At 42.5% G+C, this 17,998-nt stretch overlaps 2 protein-coding genes and 1 long non-coding RNA gene across 3 annotated transcripts; 1 reads left to right on the top strand and 2 right to left on the bottom strand.

Moving 5' to 3' along the window:
- The first annotated feature begins 2,828 nt into the window (after positions 1 to 2,828).
- Positions 2,829 to 4,989, top strand: LOC102715150 (amino acid permease 3-like). The gene is made up of 3 exons (XM_006662738.3): positions 2,829 to 3,580; positions 3,686 to 4,043; positions 4,147 to 4,989. The coding sequence occupies exons 1-3, from the start codon at positions 3,147 to 3,149 to the stop codon at positions 4,780 to 4,782; spliced, it is 1,428 nt and encodes a 475-aa protein (XP_006662801.2). The 5' UTR covers positions 2,829 to 3,146; the 3' UTR covers positions 4,783 to 4,989.
- Positions 4,990 to 9,783: 4,794 nt separating this feature from the next.
- Positions 9,784 to 11,027, bottom strand: LOC102715427. The gene has a single exon (XM_040529056.1). It carries the CDS (start codon positions 10,867 to 10,869, stop codon positions 10,030 to 10,032), a length of 840 nt encoding a protein of 279 aa, XP_040384990.1. The 5' UTR covers positions 10,870 to 11,027; the 3' UTR covers positions 9,784 to 10,029.
- A 3,959-nt stretch (positions 11,028 to 14,986) lies between these two features.
- LOC107305279 lies at positions 14,987 to 16,444 on the bottom strand. The gene is made up of 3 exons (XR_001551410.2): positions 15,817 to 16,444; positions 15,650 to 15,733; positions 14,987 to 15,359 (listed from the first exon to the last, which is right to left on the bottom strand). It is a non-coding gene; the product is annotated as an uncharacterized LOC107305279 (long non-coding RNA).
- Between the last annotated feature and the right edge of the window lie 1,554 nt (positions 16,445 to 17,998).

Below are 17,998 nucleotides of genomic sequence, written 5' to 3' on the forward strand. Positions count from 1 at the left end.
AATTTTAGATGTTTTACAATATAATGTTTACAATATGAAATTTTAGAATATTTGGAACATTTTTGAAAGTTTTTGTCCTAAGGGTATTTCGGTCATTAAAACAGAAATGAACAGTACTAACGGAGGCTAACGAGACGACGATGACAAATTGTAGAAGTTAGGCAAAAGATGATGGTATATTATATAACTGAACAAAGTCAGTGGCACACTGCAGATTCTCTCTGTATAATACGACGACCAAGATAATGGCGTACGCGTGCACATTGTTGCAATCAAGGATAGCCGGCCGTCTGATGTGATGACAGCGACCATGCAAAGATAGAGCTACGTACCTAATGCTAGCACAGTACGTTTTTTTATTTAGCTAAGTTGATTTTTAAGTTATGTTTGTCTTACAGAAAATTTACATAATTATTAATATTTCATTGTGGTTTGATTTATTAATAAAAACACTTTAAACATAACTTGTAGTTTTACATATTTCCATGAAATTTTTAAATAAGATAAACAGTTAAATGTAGATTTAAGAGTTAACGATGTTAAAGAAAGAAACAAGAAAATTACTACATGGTAGGATCAGTGATTGAACGGGAAGCTCTTTGCTACAATTGGGGTTATTACTTATTAAGATTCCAGTATGGACTCAGCAATACATGTTATTTAGATATGGTCCTCTGATATATAACAGTTGAGATAACATGTCCTCTTATATATAAATTTAGTTCTTTTCTTAGGCTAAGAGTTGAAGTAAAGCTGGTGTTAAACTTAATGCCAATGTTTCTCCTTACTCTCCTATTTCTTTTCTATATATGTCAACAAATTTGTCTAGTTGGTAAGGCTTATAGTGCCTATTAATGACGGTTGTATACGCCAAGAGTGGCTATGTATTTTATTAATTTTTAATGTCCTTTTTAGGAAAATTTTATTTTTATTTCTTAGGTCTGTGTCTTGATCTGTAATTTACTCATTTTTTTATCAATTAATATAGAAAAAGGGAAAGCTCCTACCTGAAAAAAAAAAACCCAGGGGATAAGGTCACTGAAAAGTAGAGAGGGAAAATGAACAACATTCTAAAATGGGAACAAACAAGCATATAAAAGGGTTTCAGGAGGACATATTTAATTTATGTGTACTTCTTAAACATCTTTTTGTTGGAGAACCTTTTGAACAGTTTTGCAAATGCATGAATGCATCTTTTCTCTCTTGACAGTTTTTAAGGCATGCAAAGGCATCAACCGCAAAGAAAATCATGTGCATCTGTTGTCGATGAACAAAGCTGGGCAACTGAATGACCTAAAATGCTCGCTGGGGGCAAGCAAACCATGTGCCTGAGCATGGTGAGGCAGAGAATGAATGCATTGAAAATGCAATGCTTCAAATTAAAACATATTAATTAGGAGCTGATTTAGCATGGTGTCAGGCCTATTCTTCGAATTAGAATGCAGACACTTCAGTTTGTGGCAAGAAGAAGACCTCCCTTTCTTCTCACAACATGGCATGTCTCATGCCATTTTGTCCTAAATTAATTATCATGAAAAAAAAAAGCATGAGGAAAACAAGTCTTGCCTTTATCATCTTTTCCCCCCAATAATATATACATACCTATAGTAAGATCAGCAATTATCCAAACATCTATTTCTGCAATAGCGGTTAGAGCCATTTGGCTACATCATGCCCAGACAGCGAAAAGCTCTTGCTAGCTACCAGTAAATCTTTTGTGGTGAATTTTGGTGGATAACTATGCTGTATGTTGACATCAAGAGTGGACAAACTGCCAGACTTGTCCAGGAGGTGGCTCTGCTGATCCATTCCCATGTGTTTGAGCAAATACCATAGAGCATTCGTACCTTTGGCAAGATCAGCAATGATCCAATATCCATTTGGAGATGAATTTTCATTCCTCGGTTCGATATCTTCCCCTTTTATGCATGTTAACTAAATACTTATTAAATTTTTAAAACAATAATACCGTTGATTAATATATCATACACAAACGTGCATGTTCAAATTTAAATTCTATAAGTTGTAGAAACAAATTAAACTGTAACTAGTATGTAAACATTCACAATTAAATTCGTTATTTTTGTTATAACTTATAAAGTCGAATTTAAACTTGCATATTTATAGAATAATATATCTCATAATATTTTTTTCATTTTTTATGATTATTTAAGTGATAAGCAAGAAAGTAGAGGATATCCAACCGAGTGATGAAGATATTTTTCCTATCCATTTTTGCGATAGTGGTTGGAGCCATTGGCTACATCAAGCCCAAACAACGAAAATCTTTTATAAGCTACTAGTAATCTTTGTAAATTTTTGGTGGATAAGCATGGTCTATATTGGTATTGAGCATGGCTAATGTGTTTCAGTAAAATTAGACATGAACTTCATGCATGAGACAAATACAACTTCAATCCATATATAATTTTGTGTCAACCATATTATTATCCTTCCACGTCATCTCCAAATAATCCAAAAAAATGTGACCATTAATCCTAATCTACCACACCAAAAGATTTTTGGGGTGATTGTTTGCTTTTGTCAAGAAAAAAGCCAAACGATATATTTGTAAACTAAAAATATATTTTTTTAAATAAAACTTTTATACATGTATTATTAGAGATCTACGAGCCAATAATAAAAAATAAACTTTGATAAAAAAATCTTAAAATTAACTTTAAATTTATGATTAAAAATTTAATTTTGACATATAAGGATAAATAAAATCGAAAAGAAGGGTGGGGTGTATCTGAAAAAAGAAGTCACACAAAAGTACATGGGGCTATGATCTGGCGATGGCCAGGTGCGGTGCCATTTGCCACCATTGGCAGTGGCAGTGGCAGTGGCAATGGCAGTTCAAGTTGGAAAGCAAGCATGATCTCTCCACCTCCTCCATGTCCACGCCACGCGGGAGGAAGACGAAGCAGCAGCAACCCTACACGCCTCTCTCTCTCTCTCTCTCTCTCTCTCTCTCTCTCTCTCTCTCTCTCTCTCTCTCTCTCTCTCTCTCTGTTTCTATATATAGCTCTCGTCGTCTTCCACCTCTCACTCACTCGACTCGAGCCAAGCGCAGCAGGCACAGCGCCATCGATCACCACCAGCTAGGTGTTCGACGAGTTCTTGGCTGAGCGAGAGCGAGAAGGATGGGGGGGAAGGCGGCGGCGCTGGAGGTGTCGGCGGCGGAGGCGGGGAGAGGAGCTGGGGAGGAGGGGGAGTGGAGGGACGACGACGGGCGGCCGCGGCGGACGGGGACGGTGTGGACGGCGAGCGCGCACATCATCACGGCGGTGATCGGCTCCGGCGTGCTGTCGCTGGCGTGGGCGATCGCGCAGCTCGGATGGGTGGCCGGGCCGGCCGTCATGCTGCTCTTCGCCTTCGTCATCTACTACACCTCCACGCTGCTCGCCGAGTGCTACCGCTCCGGCGACCCCTGCTCCGGCAAGCGCAACTACACCTACATGGACGCCGTCCGCGCCAACCTTGGCGGCGCCAAGGTCCGCCTTTGCGGCGTCATCCAGTACGCCAACCTCTTCGGCGTCGCCATCGGCTACACCATCGCCGCATCCATCAGCATGCTGTAATCAATCAATCCATCGATCAAACAGTTTCTTGATTCGATTTGATCGAAACGAAAACTCCATTGCCATTGCTTAAAAGTTTAACTGTTTGATCGATCGAGCAGGGCGATCAAGAGGGCGGATTGCTTCCACGAGAAGGGGCACAAGAACGCGTGCAGGAGCTCGAGCAACCCGTACATGATCCTGTTCGGCGCCGTGGAGATCGTCTTCTCGCAGATCCCGGACTTCGACCAGATATGGTGGCTGTCCATCGTCGCCGCCATCATGTCCTTCACCTACTCCACCATCGGCCTCTCGCTCGGCATCGCGCAGACGGTGGCCAACGGCGGGTTCAGCGGCAGCCTCACCGGCATCAGCGTCGGCGCCGGCGTCACCTCCATGCAGAAGGTCTGGCGCAGCCTCCAGGCCTTCGGCGACATCGCCTTCGCGTACTCCTACGCCATCATCCTCATCGAGATCCAGGCAAGCAGCTCGCCGCCATGGCGCCATTGCTCTACTCCATCCTCTGTTTCTTGGTCTTCCTCTGTTTCTAACACGGCGTGTTGCTGTGCTGTGGTGATGTCAGGACACGATCAAGGCGCCGCCGCCGTCGGAGGCGAAGGTGATGAAGAGGGCGACGATGGTGAGCGTGGCGACGACGACGGTGTTCTACATGCTGTGCGGCTGCATGGGGTACGCGGCGTTCGGGGACAGGTCGCCGGACAACCTGCTTACCGGGTTCGGCTTCTACGAACCGTTCTGGCTGCTCGACGTCGCCAACGCCGCCATCGTCGTGCACCTCGTCGGCGCCTACCAGGTGTTCTGCCAGCCCATCTTCGCGTTCGTCGAGCGGTGGGCGGCGGCAACGTGGCCGGACAGCGGGTTCATCTCCCGGGAGGTCCGCGTGGGGCCCCTCGCGCTCAGCGTGTTCCGGCTCACCTGGCGCACGGCGTTCGTCTGCGCCACCACCGTCGTCTCCATGCTCCTCCCCTTCTTCGGCGACGTGGTGGGGCTCCTCGGCGCCGTCTCCTTCTGGCCGCTCACCGTCTACTTCCCCGTCGAGATGTACATCGCGCAGCGCGGCGTCCGCCGGGGCAGCGCGCGGTGGCTCTGCCTCAAGACCCTCAGCGCCGCCTGCCTCGTCGTCTCCGTCGCCGCCGCCGCCGGCTCCATCGCCGACGTGGTCGACGCGCTCAGGGTGTACCGGCCGTTCAGCGGCTAGCGGGCCCGGGGGCAGCAGTGCACCACTGCCGCTGCCAAGTGGGGCCCACTAGGTATGAGATATATATTAAAAAAAGGGAAAATGTATTTATTAGTGAGCTTGTATGTATGGCGTTTTGTCATGTAACACCTCGTAGATTCTTGTATTAGTGCGAGTTTGACATAACAAGGCAAAATGGTCAGTAAAAGCACCATTTACACACATGTCTTTTTGTTTATCTTTGTTACAAAAGGATATTAAGGCTATAAACACATATTTCAGTGCATATTTTTTAAATTATTAAATGATATATTTTTTAAAAAAATTATATATTAAAATTACTTGAAAAGTTCAAATCAATACATTTTTCTATTTCTTTCTAATTAATTATATTTTAATACCTTACTATGTTTTTCGCGCCGGTTATCAAACCAACCGCCGAACGCGGCCTAATTGTTGGTTTTGATAGGAGTAAATCATCTTTCACCATTATTTTGAAGTGATGTGGGAGCGAATAGATTTGAGAGTAGGATATTAGTGAAGTTACTTTCGACTACAAATGTAATTATACAATTTTGATATTATTTTAAAAATAAAATATTACTGACCAAACTGGGATAACTCAAAATGAAAACTAGCGGGATGGAGTAGTATTAAACAGTTTAATTCGATACAGTTTTTTGTCTTTTCTCATTGATTAATATGGTAATACCAGTCCTTGAGAAAGTGTAATAATATATGATTAATGATACATTTCCCAGTTATAATTGGTCTGTTTTTCATTTATATTTGTAAAGAGTGACAGGAATATTTTTAGTACACCCACGCCATTAATAGGTTGACTCCTTGATTATATATCTGTATTTCACTGGAAAAGTGAAATATGACATGTCATTCGAAAGATGAAAATGAAATCTATATATATGGCACAACGTACCTCAGTGTGTTGTGCACTGTTGTAAGTGTCAAGCATTTGATGCTACTGATGACTGAAAGTTGCATTTGTACAAATTATGCTGTGTCTGTCAGTGAGGCAATTGGTGAAGCTTACAATACTGGTGTCATTTTCCAGGGATATTAAATTATTACATATAAAAAAAATACTACATATGTCCCATAATGACTTTATTTTTTGATTTCTGTTTCTAATGTTTAACCATTCGTCTTATTTAAAAAATTTGTACAAATTTTTAAAAAAAATTAGTCACGCATAAAGTACTATTTATATTTTATTATCTAGCAACAACAAAAATATTAATCGCAAAAGAAATTCAAATAAGACGAAGAATCAATACATTGTATCTAACAACTGAAAAACAACTTATTTTAGAACAAAAGTAGTACTATTTAAGCTTCAGGGATATTGACTTATTACATATATTTGCTTCAAGTAAAATTCATTACATATACATCATCCACTGTGTACAAATCAGCAAGCATCTCATTAGCTGCAAACAGGAACTACTGTCACCCCCTTGACACCCCTCCACACACATGACATGTTTTGATCCTGCAGTCACAATGTCAGGGAGCTTGCAAGTTGTAATAGGAGTATTGCATAGTTTTTTCTTTCCAGACAAGTCTAGAGATGTACAAGAATCACATCATTACATCATGGACATTCTCCAATAATTTGGAGAGGAATATCTTCATGATCTATGAAGTGGTGCATCCACTGTTGGTGGATTATGATAACTGATAGAGCCCCATTAATTCATGAAACCTCTTTTCTGTTCTCCCCAAAAAGGAGATAGCTAGATAGATAGATTGTGGGACAGGCACAATGAAGATAGGATTGGATTTGATGTGCATGCATTGCTTATCAGGCATAGGTGTTGCTTTCTTTGATTTTGGCAGGTGTGTTAAGGCTGTTTTTGGGCTGGGATCTTGGCAGGTGCCAAAAAGAATGGTTCACAAAGGATTGGAATCTTGGCACTCCTGCCGGTTGGATACTTGGATCCTCCTCTTTCCCTTGTGATCTTGCTATCATGTGATGGGTCATGGTTGTGCGATGGGCTTGGTTTACTTTGCTCAGATTCATGATTGGGAGTTGATGTTTGCTGGGAGCCTTATGTTGGCATGGTGCTCTTTTTTTTTTTCCTTTAGGTTCTAGTATGAAAAATCAACATTTCCTCATGCATTGACATTGGGCATGGATCCACATCTCCATGCCTTAATTCAATTGGTAATAATAGTTCAATGGTTTTAGATGAGAATTTTGTTGTACTTGAGAAAGTACATAGAGTATGTTTTCAGCATAAAATTTTAGTGATCTAGTACTTAGGAATGCTTAAGATACATTCTCAAGAAGCACAGTGCTGCCAGTGCAACACATTTGACCGTTTCCTCGACCAAGTTTTCTACCTTAGATGAGAAGCACATGTTTTTCCTCTCTTTAGAAATACTTACCCTTAGATGAGAAGCACATGTTTTTTCCTCTCTTTAGAAATACTTACCAAGGCAAACCCAGTAACTTTAACCAGAAAAACACACCATAGTAAATAAAATTATTTTTATGACAAGACAACCGAGTAATGCACGCCAATGTCGTTTTGACTGAAAAAATGGGGTTGAAACTTTCAAGTAGCAGCCGCATATTCTCTGTATTATTTTCTTAATTTTGCACAGTTTACGTCTCTTTCCACCAAGAAAAAGAAATCAACAAATACTTCTTTTTTGGGACAAATCACCAAATACTGGGATAAGAATATATAAGAGTGATCTACCTTACTGCAGATAAGTTAGTCTTCACTCGATGCAAATACTCCCATACTGTTTAATCGAGAGAGATGTCTTTTATTTTAATTTTGCTATATATTGTCAGGAGCATCTGCATTCTGAAAGTTGCTGAATGGATATATTCCATTCTACTGTTAAAGTATTTCAGATAAGAGTAGTTATCCATCAAATGTTAGGCATTATGATCCATAAATTCTACTAAGTTAGAAGCATTGATTGGATCCACATCAATGATATAAAGCATGGCAGCATATGGGCAGGATTACTGAACAAGAATGGCCAGCCATAAGCTGGTTTGATCTCTCAGATGTACTCTCTCCATAAAAAAACAACTTTTTGATGAACTTGAACAGCCATCTTATAAATTCATCTTTAGAAGTTACTTTTTTATGGGACGAAGGGTGTAAAGGCTTTACGCTAGTTTTTACTAATAGGAGTTGCCACAATTTTATACTAAGTAAAAAATATGGGTGCCTATCTTTTGGCTTATTATATGAATAAGCAAAACAACATATTTACAAACAAAAAATAATTTATGAATAAAAATTTTATATGTATGTTCTTAACAATCTAAAAGTCAAGAATGTAAAATAAACTAAGATGAAAAAACTCTAAAATCAACTTGAAATTTAAGATTGAAAATTTAAATTTTGGCTTGTCAGCATAAGCATAAGTGAAAAGATGAGGACGATAGTATCTCTCTATTCATTCTCAAAGATTTTATGGATGAAAAAATTATATCAGCAATCATATATTCTACATATAATTCAATAATTACCAAATAGACTTTTAACTCAATATAGTGTATTTCACCGTTTGTGTATGACTGTCCTATCATCATTACCACCCTCTAAGAATACAAACAATATCACTTTCGATTTTTCAAGTCATACTTCCAAAAATACAAAAAGGTGTAGGGCAAATTTCAATTCAACATGAACTGTTCATTCAAACATGTGTTTTTTGCCGGGTTGGCCGAAAGAAAGGCCAACCAAACATGTGTTTGACATTGCAATAGGTTGCACCTTTTTTTTTTCATTTCTATGCAGTTTCAATGTACCAAGCAGGGGGCTATATCTGCATTCTTGCCTAGGCGCATGACTATGCCAAATTCATCCAAATTCTTGCCATCCTCCAATTTAATTCGATCTGTACATGGAGTTGATCAAACTTAATTCCACACTCACCACCTTGATTTGCATCTTGAATAGCTCTAATTAGCACTGCAGGAGAGAAAAAACATCATCATGCAATGCAACAACTTAATTAATTTGGTCTAATTTGATCTAATTCAGTGGCCATAAATAATTAATCTTCAGATGAAAATAAAGGTTCCATTTTTTTCTCATCCTTCAGTAATTGGAAGCGTTGGCTTTTGCCGGTTGCTTACGGTCAAGTTTCAGGAGCCGGGCGAGTCGGCGCGCCAGCGCATGCTGCTGGCCGCCGGCGCCACGGCGGCCTGGCGCGCGGCGACGCGCCTCCGGGCGCACCCGTACGCGCACGTGGCGAGCCAGAACGCCCAGGGGAGCGCGACGAGCGCCATGCCGACGGCGAGGAGCCAGTGCGGCACCTCGGCCGGCGGCAGCACGACGTAGCCGCCGAGGCACCCGCCGCCGGCGAGCACGGAGATGAGCAGCAGCGCCGTGACCAGCCACACGCAGGGTCCCCCCGCCGGCCGCTCCTCCCCCTCCTGCTGCATCGGCGGCGCCATCGGCGGCGAAAGAGGAGGTCGGTCGGTCACACGCTCACGCTCAGGTCAAGAACAAGAACGAGGCGGCGTGCATGGCAATGGCGCCAATCGCCTCTCCCGATCCGCTCCGGACTTTGTGTTCTTTGCTCTTGGATTTTGATTGAGAAAAATGTGCCGAAATTTTTTGATATTGTTATGCTGTTTGGGTTTTGTGGATCTTAGCCAATGGTGGCCAAAATTAAAGCAGAGGTGCAGAGGAAATTGCGGGGAGTTAATAATAGCATCAGTGAAATTCCATTGAAAAAACAACATGCCGAAAGACGAACTTCCATTAAAATGTCATGCAAAAGCAAGAAAAGTTTTTTGCATTTGCATGTCTAGGCCACAGCACACACATGTATTCATGCATTTTCATTGAATTCAAACATAAAGTTAAGCAAAAAAAAATCCCAAAGAGAAATTTCGGAAGGCTTTTATCTGCTCAGTTTAATTTGGTTAGATATATTTGGTTTTCAGTAAATCCTTAGCTTCTATGTGACGAAATATATATGGAGAGCACTAAAATTTGGAGAATGTTCAATGAAACGGGAAAAATTCATGTTCCACTGCAGAGTGAGCTGTTCATGACCTGAAAATACCAACACATCACATAAGCAGTAACCAATATTTTACATTTGCTCCAACTCCCCTGCACAATCCACACAAACAAAGAACAGAAAGAAAAACAAAACCAAACTAAAAAGGAAAAAAATGAGCAAATTTGATCATCCAAATTGCAAACAAGCAGCCACAAACATGAGCAGCTGAGCACACACACATAGTGATCAGATGAGATGAGATCAGCCAAGAACACTGTAAAGATCGCCATTGCTGTAGAAGCCATCGCCCTTGTCCTTCGTGCTCTTCCTCCTGGAGAAGATGATGTCGCCGATGAGAGGCACGATCGGCTTCACCTTCCGCGCCTTCCGCCTCCTGCCGACGAGCTCGCCGTCGTCGACCTCGCCGAGGCTGAGCGCGTGGCTGAACGACGGCAGGTACTCGTACGACTTGCCGGAGGCGGCGATGTCGCCGCCGCCGATGCCGCCCCACCGCTCGCTCCTGAACGTCGCCACCATCACGTCGGTGTCGCCCCCGATGCTGCGCCGCGCCGCCCTGTCGGCCTCCAGCTCCGCCAGCTTGGAGAGGCCGCGGTGGAGCTGCGCGGTGAGCGAAGCCACGGCCATCTCCATCTCGCTCCCCCTCTTCTTGAGCTGCGCCACCTCCTGCCTCGTCTCGGCCACCTCCGCCTCCAGCTTCTTGACGGACCGCACCACCATCGCCCCCGCCGCGTCGACCACGCCGCCGTCGCGCTCGTCATCGGCCTCCTCGCCGTTCGGCGACGACTGCGGCGAGGACGGCGCCGAGTACATCGGCACGACGGCCGGTGCCGCATCCTCCTCCTCAGGCTCAGCTTCCATGGCATCAGGAGAAGAAGAAACATTGTCACCACTGCTACTGCTGCCGGCTTCGTGCTTGGCATTGGCAATGGCGATATCAACGACAGCAGCATAGCCATTGCCATTGCTGGGCCGCCTGGAATGGCCGTCGCCGACGAGGAAGCGCTCGCCGAACACGGCGACGGCCTCCTTGACGGACCGGAAAGGGCGGGCGGTGTCGACCTCGACGCGGTCGGAGGCCATGGCAATGGAGAAGAAGAATGCAAGCAGCAGCAACACAAAAATCAACCGATCTTGGTAAGATTATATGAAGGCAAAGATAGATCAGTGGATCACCATTCACCACTAGGCTGCTGGTGGTGGTAGTTTCTTTGCTTCCACTTCAATAGCACACTGGCCACCAGCAGCAATCCCCAAGCAACTAACTGGTTTCCCAATAGCAACAAGAAATGAGCCATGACTTGCCACCTAAAAGATGTCAGATAAAACTCCCAAGCTAACTGGTCTTGTCAGGGAGGAAAATTCAGAAAATCTGCAGGAGTGGAGCTGAAGCAGGGATGCTTTCTAGGCACTTCTTGATTGGTGGGGTGATTGTTTAAGTTTTTCATGGAAAAAATAAACAATATATTCACAAACAAAAAATAATTTATGAATAAAACTTATATATATACGTAATACATATTCTTAGCAATCCAAAAGTCAATACTAGAAAATAAATTTTAGTGAAAAAACCTTAAAAGTCAACTTCAAATTTAAAGTTAAAAATTTAAATTTCATTTATAACCATATAAGAAAAAAGATGGAGTGCGGGACCTTGTAAGGCAGGAGGACTACAAAGGAGATTTTTTTTGTTGTTATTGCTGTTGTTTTCTGGTAACAACTGCATGCTATCACAGCAATATGAAAGAAAACAGTACGGAACAGAACAGAAATTCTGGTGTCATGAGGGTGGTTGGGAGAAATCATAGTTTTGTTTTTTTTCTTCAGTTGGGACATGCAGTTCTTGGAGTGGACAGGACAGGGACCTTTGTAACAAACTGCCCTTGTTAAGGCGATTGGGGACAGTTTTATGATGGATAACAATAAACGCATGTCGGTAGAAATGCGCAATACCATGGAAAAAATCAGCAATTTGAGTAGATGAACTGTATTGCAAGGATTGCAAGGGTGGCATCTCAAGAGTGCCAGTGTGCCACTTGCAAACACTCTCTCCATTTTTTTTCTTTGACGTGATTGATTTTTTTAAGTCTGATCATTTATCTTATTTAAAAATATATAATTATTAATTATTTTATTATTATTAAATTTATTATTAAAACATTTTAACCATGACTTGTAATTTGTATATTTATAAAAAAATTAAATAAAACAGACTATCAAATGTATATAAAAATCAACGACGTCAAAATAAAAGTAAAGTGAGAAAGTAGTTAGAAGGCCACGAGTACACGAGGCAGGAGAAGAGACAGTTCCCCGATGCGTGGGTGCCGGCAAACAGGACGTCAGACGTGAACACCCTCGCCGGCGTCATCCTCAAGCTCAAGACGCTCGGCATCATCGGCGGCGGAGGTGACGCCGGCGTGGCGGGCTTCGACGTGTTCGAAATTTTTCATGTAGCGAAAATTCATGTATTTGGTGAGAAAACGGTCGTTATGTATTTGAATTTGAAAATTTTCATCCGAGATTTTTGAAAATTTTCAAAAGTATGTATCGAAATTTCAAACCTTGTCCAGGAGAAATATACTGCTCTTATTAAAAAAAAAGAGGAAATAGAGACGTACTACAACATTCAGAAATGTTTGCTTTGGTAATTGGTAGTAAGATTTTGAACAACTTTAACTTTGCGCATCCCCGTTGTTGGTCTAAGAATGTAGAAATGCATTTCACAAATGAATCATATATTATCAAACAAAAAAGGGATGCTTTTCTTGAGAAAAAAACATGCAGCCTTTGCAGCAAAAACATGCGATTTGTCTAGGTGGCGACCAGAAGGCCACCGCTATCCTATTGATCAATGTTGATCCCTTTAGGACCAATCTGGTAATGAACTTCACCTACATGTTCTAGCCTCTGTTCTTGAAATGAGGGTTTTATTTTATATTGCTTATGTCTAATTAGATTCATAATTACAATTTTAGGCTTGGATAGCATTAGGAGGATAATTTAGTACTCCCTCCGTTTCATATTAAAAGACTTTTGGGGATTACCTAGATTCATCAATGTATTAATGTATATATTTTGTATATATGTCTAGATTCATTAGCACATAGATAAATCAAGACAGATCCATAAAGTTTTATAACGTGGAACGAGAGAATATATAATAAAAACTTTAACCATGACTAATAATTTAAATATTTGCATACAAATTTTAAATAATATGAACGACCCATAGATTTAAAAATCAATCAGGTTAAATAAAAAGAACGCGAAGAAGTATTGTGCCTATGTGGACGCTAAAGGTGGCCGAGGTGTCGAGCAAGGACGGTGAGGGAGGAGGTTCCTCTGACTTAAAGTCAGAGGAACATTGAGGCTGACGTGGGGACTCATCATGTATGGGCCAATATGTCAGCGGCACATGCTCCCCTAACTTTTAAGTCAGAGGATCCCGTTCCGAATGGCGAGGTGACCGAGACTAGGGCGGATTGTGCGGGAGATTTCTGAGACATTATTCCATTTGTATTTTAATAAATAGATGACGTTGCATGACAATACAGAGTTAAACACTGAAGATGCCAGTTCATCTGAAATCTACTTTGCAAATGATGATCAATGAACAGAGTTATTTTTTTTTGAAAATCAAGCCTCGCCGACTCTTATTCAGATGATATAGGTTCAGACAAATCGTGAAACAAAATTCTGTTTACAAACTCAATGAACAGAGTTTAGTGAAATGGTGATGTGCAATCACTTCCGGCTGGTGGGCTACAGATTGAACACCCAGGTAGGTAATGCGCCAATTATACTGTTCTCTCATTTCTTCCCAATACCTTTGGAAACTTAAATGGGGATGATTAGCCAAATAATATATTTAAAAATAAAAAATATTTTTAAATAAAACTTTTATATATGTTTTTATTAGCGATCTAAAAACCAAGACAGAAAAACAAAATACAATGAAAAAACCTCAAAATCAGTTCCAAATTTAAGGTTGAGAATTTAAAGTTTGGCTTGTAAGCATAAACATAGTTCTAAAATGTTGCTCATTTAGACCCTGCCCTCTGGCACATGTGCTACCTCATGTTATACATCTGTGCTATCCAATACTTGGGCTGCACGCACTGTGGTCATGTAGAACTACAGCCGGTTGTCGCAGGACTGTTCACTGCTGCATGTTTATCAACGGCTTGTTAACTTGGATCAAAGATGCCATGTGATTCTGAATCTCAACTATAAATATTAATCTGGATAGAGCCTTATAACAGATTAGCAGGTGAGCCACTTATTTTCGTCGTTCACGAGATAATTTTATCTGGTATATGATAGATGTGTGCACAGTGCAATTTGTTCATTCCCAGAAGGAAATTATGGAATGTGTGCGCTACCTATTTGATGGATGGACTAAAGAAGATTAAGTGATAAAACTATTTCTTGAGCTATTGATGTGTGTTTTTCCAACTGATCAAGTAGAGTTTAATTTATTTTCAGCGTCAGACCTGCAATACAGCAAGATGGGTTGTCAATCACAAACAAAATTTAGGGTTCATCAGATGCCTTTGAGCCTTTCTGATGCCATATTAGCAAATCCGTCCAACGTGGCACTGATTAAATGAGGAAATAGAGACCTTTTCGTCGATGATGGGAGCTCGTGCTCAAGGGTGGCATGTCTCTCTATAGCGTGTAGGTGACGACATTATATGACTCGGTAAGCGCACTAGGGGTGGGATTACCCGAGTGAAAAGACTACACCATGGGATTCCGTTGAACGCGGGAGAAGTTACGAACACATGTTCTTGCTGCCGTGTGTCTCGGTGCCCCACGGAAACAGTTTTTTAATACGCGGGTGTATATACACCCGTTGTTTGCATATCATCTAAATAGTCATTAGAAAATATGAAAAATTTTAATAAGATAGTTTAATATGAATTATATTACTCCACCAATATGTAAGTTTAAAATCAACTTCTACAAGTTATAGAAAAAATACAAGTTATAGAAAAAATAACAAAAACAATTATGAATATGCGTATGCTTAGTTTTAATTTTGTTTGTTTTTTTTGCTACAACTTATAAAAGTTGAATTTAAACTTGCGTGTTTGTAAAGTGATATAACTTATATTAATCTATCTTATCAATTTTTTTATATTTTTTAATGATTATTTAGATGATATACAAGCAAAAGATGTACATATACCCGTGTGCTAAAAACTGTTTTCCAGTGCTCACGCCTCTGCCTCCACGTGTCGGAGAAACTGGCGAGATTCAGGGTTTGACAATGTCCACGCACCATGTTCCTGCCGCCGCACGCTCGCGTGCAGTGGCGGAGGACGAAAGAAAAATGAGGTATGGTAGACAACTAAGTGTAATGCTAAGTGCACACTAAAAAATTCTTATTTACATAATAATATAAGGCTACAATTACAACAAGTCTAACATTTAAATTTAAAACACAAAAGCGAACATTAAAATTGAATTGTACCTTAATAAAATGTGCTTAATAAAATGTAGATTCGGCGCTAGAGGAGGGGAGCATAATACATAGATGATATAGATATAAATAATTTGCTATTGCCCTGTGCAAAACAAAAATCAATAAAATATTAGTAAATTGACAATGAAGATAGATATATTGATGTAAAGAAATAGAAAAGGAATATAAAGCTGTACCGGAAACATGTTTCAATGAGTCTAGGTACTTTAGGAGATTTAGGCAATTGCATTTGTCTATCTTTCAGTTTTTGAAATTATTTTTTAATTTGGTTTAGGTCAAGGCCTTTGAAAATCTCTCGCTCAATGATTTTCTTAATCTACATTTTTATATATCAATGATCACATTTCACAAATCACAAGTTAACCATTATACCTCTTTGTGCCGCAAATCTTTCCTTTTCCTTTCCTATCCATCTTTTATTCTTCTAATTATTGAACTAATATTCAATCACAGAATCTGAGATTCACAATTCACAGTTGTGATTGAGTACATCAAAAAAATGAAATCAGAAATCACAATAGCCCTATCAAAAAAATCACCTCACAGATTTGCCGGCTCGCCGCCCCCTCCGTTGCCTCCGGGCGCCGGCCGCCGCTAGGACTGGGAGGCGGGAGCCTGGCCGCTGCCTGCCTGGAACCTGGGGATGGGGATGGGGTTGTTGCCGGCATGCCGCCGCCCGCCGGGTTGGGAAAATGAGGTATGAGGAGTGGGGAGAGAAGGGGAGGGGATCAGGGGAGAGACCTGCCTGGACCGCCTCCGCTCCGGCCGGATCGGTCGCCTCCGGCAAGGCGCGACGACGAGACGACGGTGGCGTGGTGACTGCTTGCTTGCTTTGTCTCGGACTCGAGCGACTGGGGAAACCAGCGAAGATGCGAAGTGCAACTGCGTTGCTTGCGTCCTCAATATTTTTCGCCTAGGGTTTTTTTGGGCCATTTTGGGCCAGCCCATCCGTGCACTCCTGCCTGCCCCTACGCCGAACCGCGACCTCCTGCTGGCGACCTCCAGATCGCATCGCCCTGCAAGGCTGCAACTACATCGTCTCACCGCCGGGGGTGGGGGGTCTAGGTCCCCGGCCGGCGGCCAAGGTATGGCAGCCGCCACACCTTGCCTGACCGAGCCCTCCACCCCTGCTCGCGTGCTTTCGCTTAGCAGGAGAAGCCGCCTCAGTTTTGTGTTTTGGTATTAGGTGAGGTACCAAATTAATATCATATGATACTAATTGATATGATTTATACTGGTAACATCAATATCATCGACGCTGGCGACGAGACAACGCGGAGGACGAAAGTGGTCCGTCGGAGAAGGCAGGCGCTGGTGCATGTAGAGGTGGTAATGGGTATAACCATTTTGCCTACAAAATTGAAGGGTCGGGATCAAAACGGGTTGAAAATAAAATTGTATAGAGTTTTTAGCTAAATTTTTTTTAAGAATTAAATAGGGTTGTGAAAGAACCCACGGGCCTTGACCCATTCCCACCCCTAGACGGACAAGGCCAGCGAAGGGGATCAAAGTGGTGGGAGGTTAAAGCCAATGAAGGGGAAGTGCAGAGGTGCGAGAACGAAGTAGCACGGGGCAGCGCTGGCGGCGAAGCACGAGCGAAGGGGCCTGAACTGGCTCGGGTGCCCGTCCGCTTGGAGCAGCATCGCTGTCGTCGTGTCCATCAGTAGTATCCTCGTTGTGGTCGTGGCCGCAGCCTCCGACCTCTTGAAATCCTCCACATGTGTTGTGTGGAAGTCAAGGTCTAGCCCAGCCAACCACGCCTCGTTCACCGTATATGGTCACGTCCGTCGGTAGTCTCCACCCTTGTTCCACTCCTTGCTCTCGAAGTGCGACGTCGGCAACAACTTCTACACGATCGCCGTGCCATCGAACTAGTCGAACTGTGTCAGTGAACCAAACACCCCTCTCACCAACGCAGTGAGGGGAGGATGAGCAAGCGATGACAGGATAGGGGAGGACGTAACATATGGCCCATGTTGCTTTTCACGGTGATATTCTAGGGTGGCACACACTACGTAGGTAAAAGTGGCAAATAGTTTACAAAATGACTCTCTCCGATAGCAAATTTGTAAGACCAAACTAACAGGGGTATTTGAAGAGCTCCCAGATACAAAAGTGGTTAAAAGTTAAATTCCTATAAAAAAATCAATTGCTTTGATAAAAAAAAGACCTCGTGCGGGTAAGAAAAGGGTGGGGAAAAAACTAGGGGTTTGGATCACGCGAGAGCAATTCGTGGCCACCGCCACCGCCGACGATGACGATCGAGCTCGCGCGATCCGTCCCACGGGTCACTTCCCCTACCGATCGATCTCGCACGATCCATCCCATCGCAACCACTGCTCCACCACCCTGCAAGTAGCAACCACGTCACACATCCTAGCCCCGCCGCCTCCGCCTCAGGTAGGGCAGGTACAGGGAGGGACGACATTACAAGAATCAGGGTTATCGCTCCTCTCTCCACCTAGCACTGTCGAACTCGGCCATCTATGTCGTCCCCTCACCTCCATTTTGCATATCGTGCAGCCTACGGTATCCGAGCCACATTCTTCTGCCCCCACATACAGCTACAGCTGATTAGAGATAAGGATCTGCTCACCCTCGAGCTGCTAGATCGGCATTTATCCTCATTGGTGAGCACATGAAGCCATGAACTGAACATTAATTTCTGCTAAATGGAATTAATTTGTTCTGTCGTGGCTTAGCTTGATTTCACCATGTTTG

Source organism: Oryza brachyantha, chromosome 11 (assembly GCF_000231095.2).
Source record: "Oryza brachyantha chromosome 11, ObraRS2, whole genome shotgun sequence".
Classification (NCBI taxonomy): domain Eukaryota; kingdom Viridiplantae; phylum Streptophyta; class Magnoliopsida; order Poales; family Poaceae; genus Oryza; species Oryza brachyantha.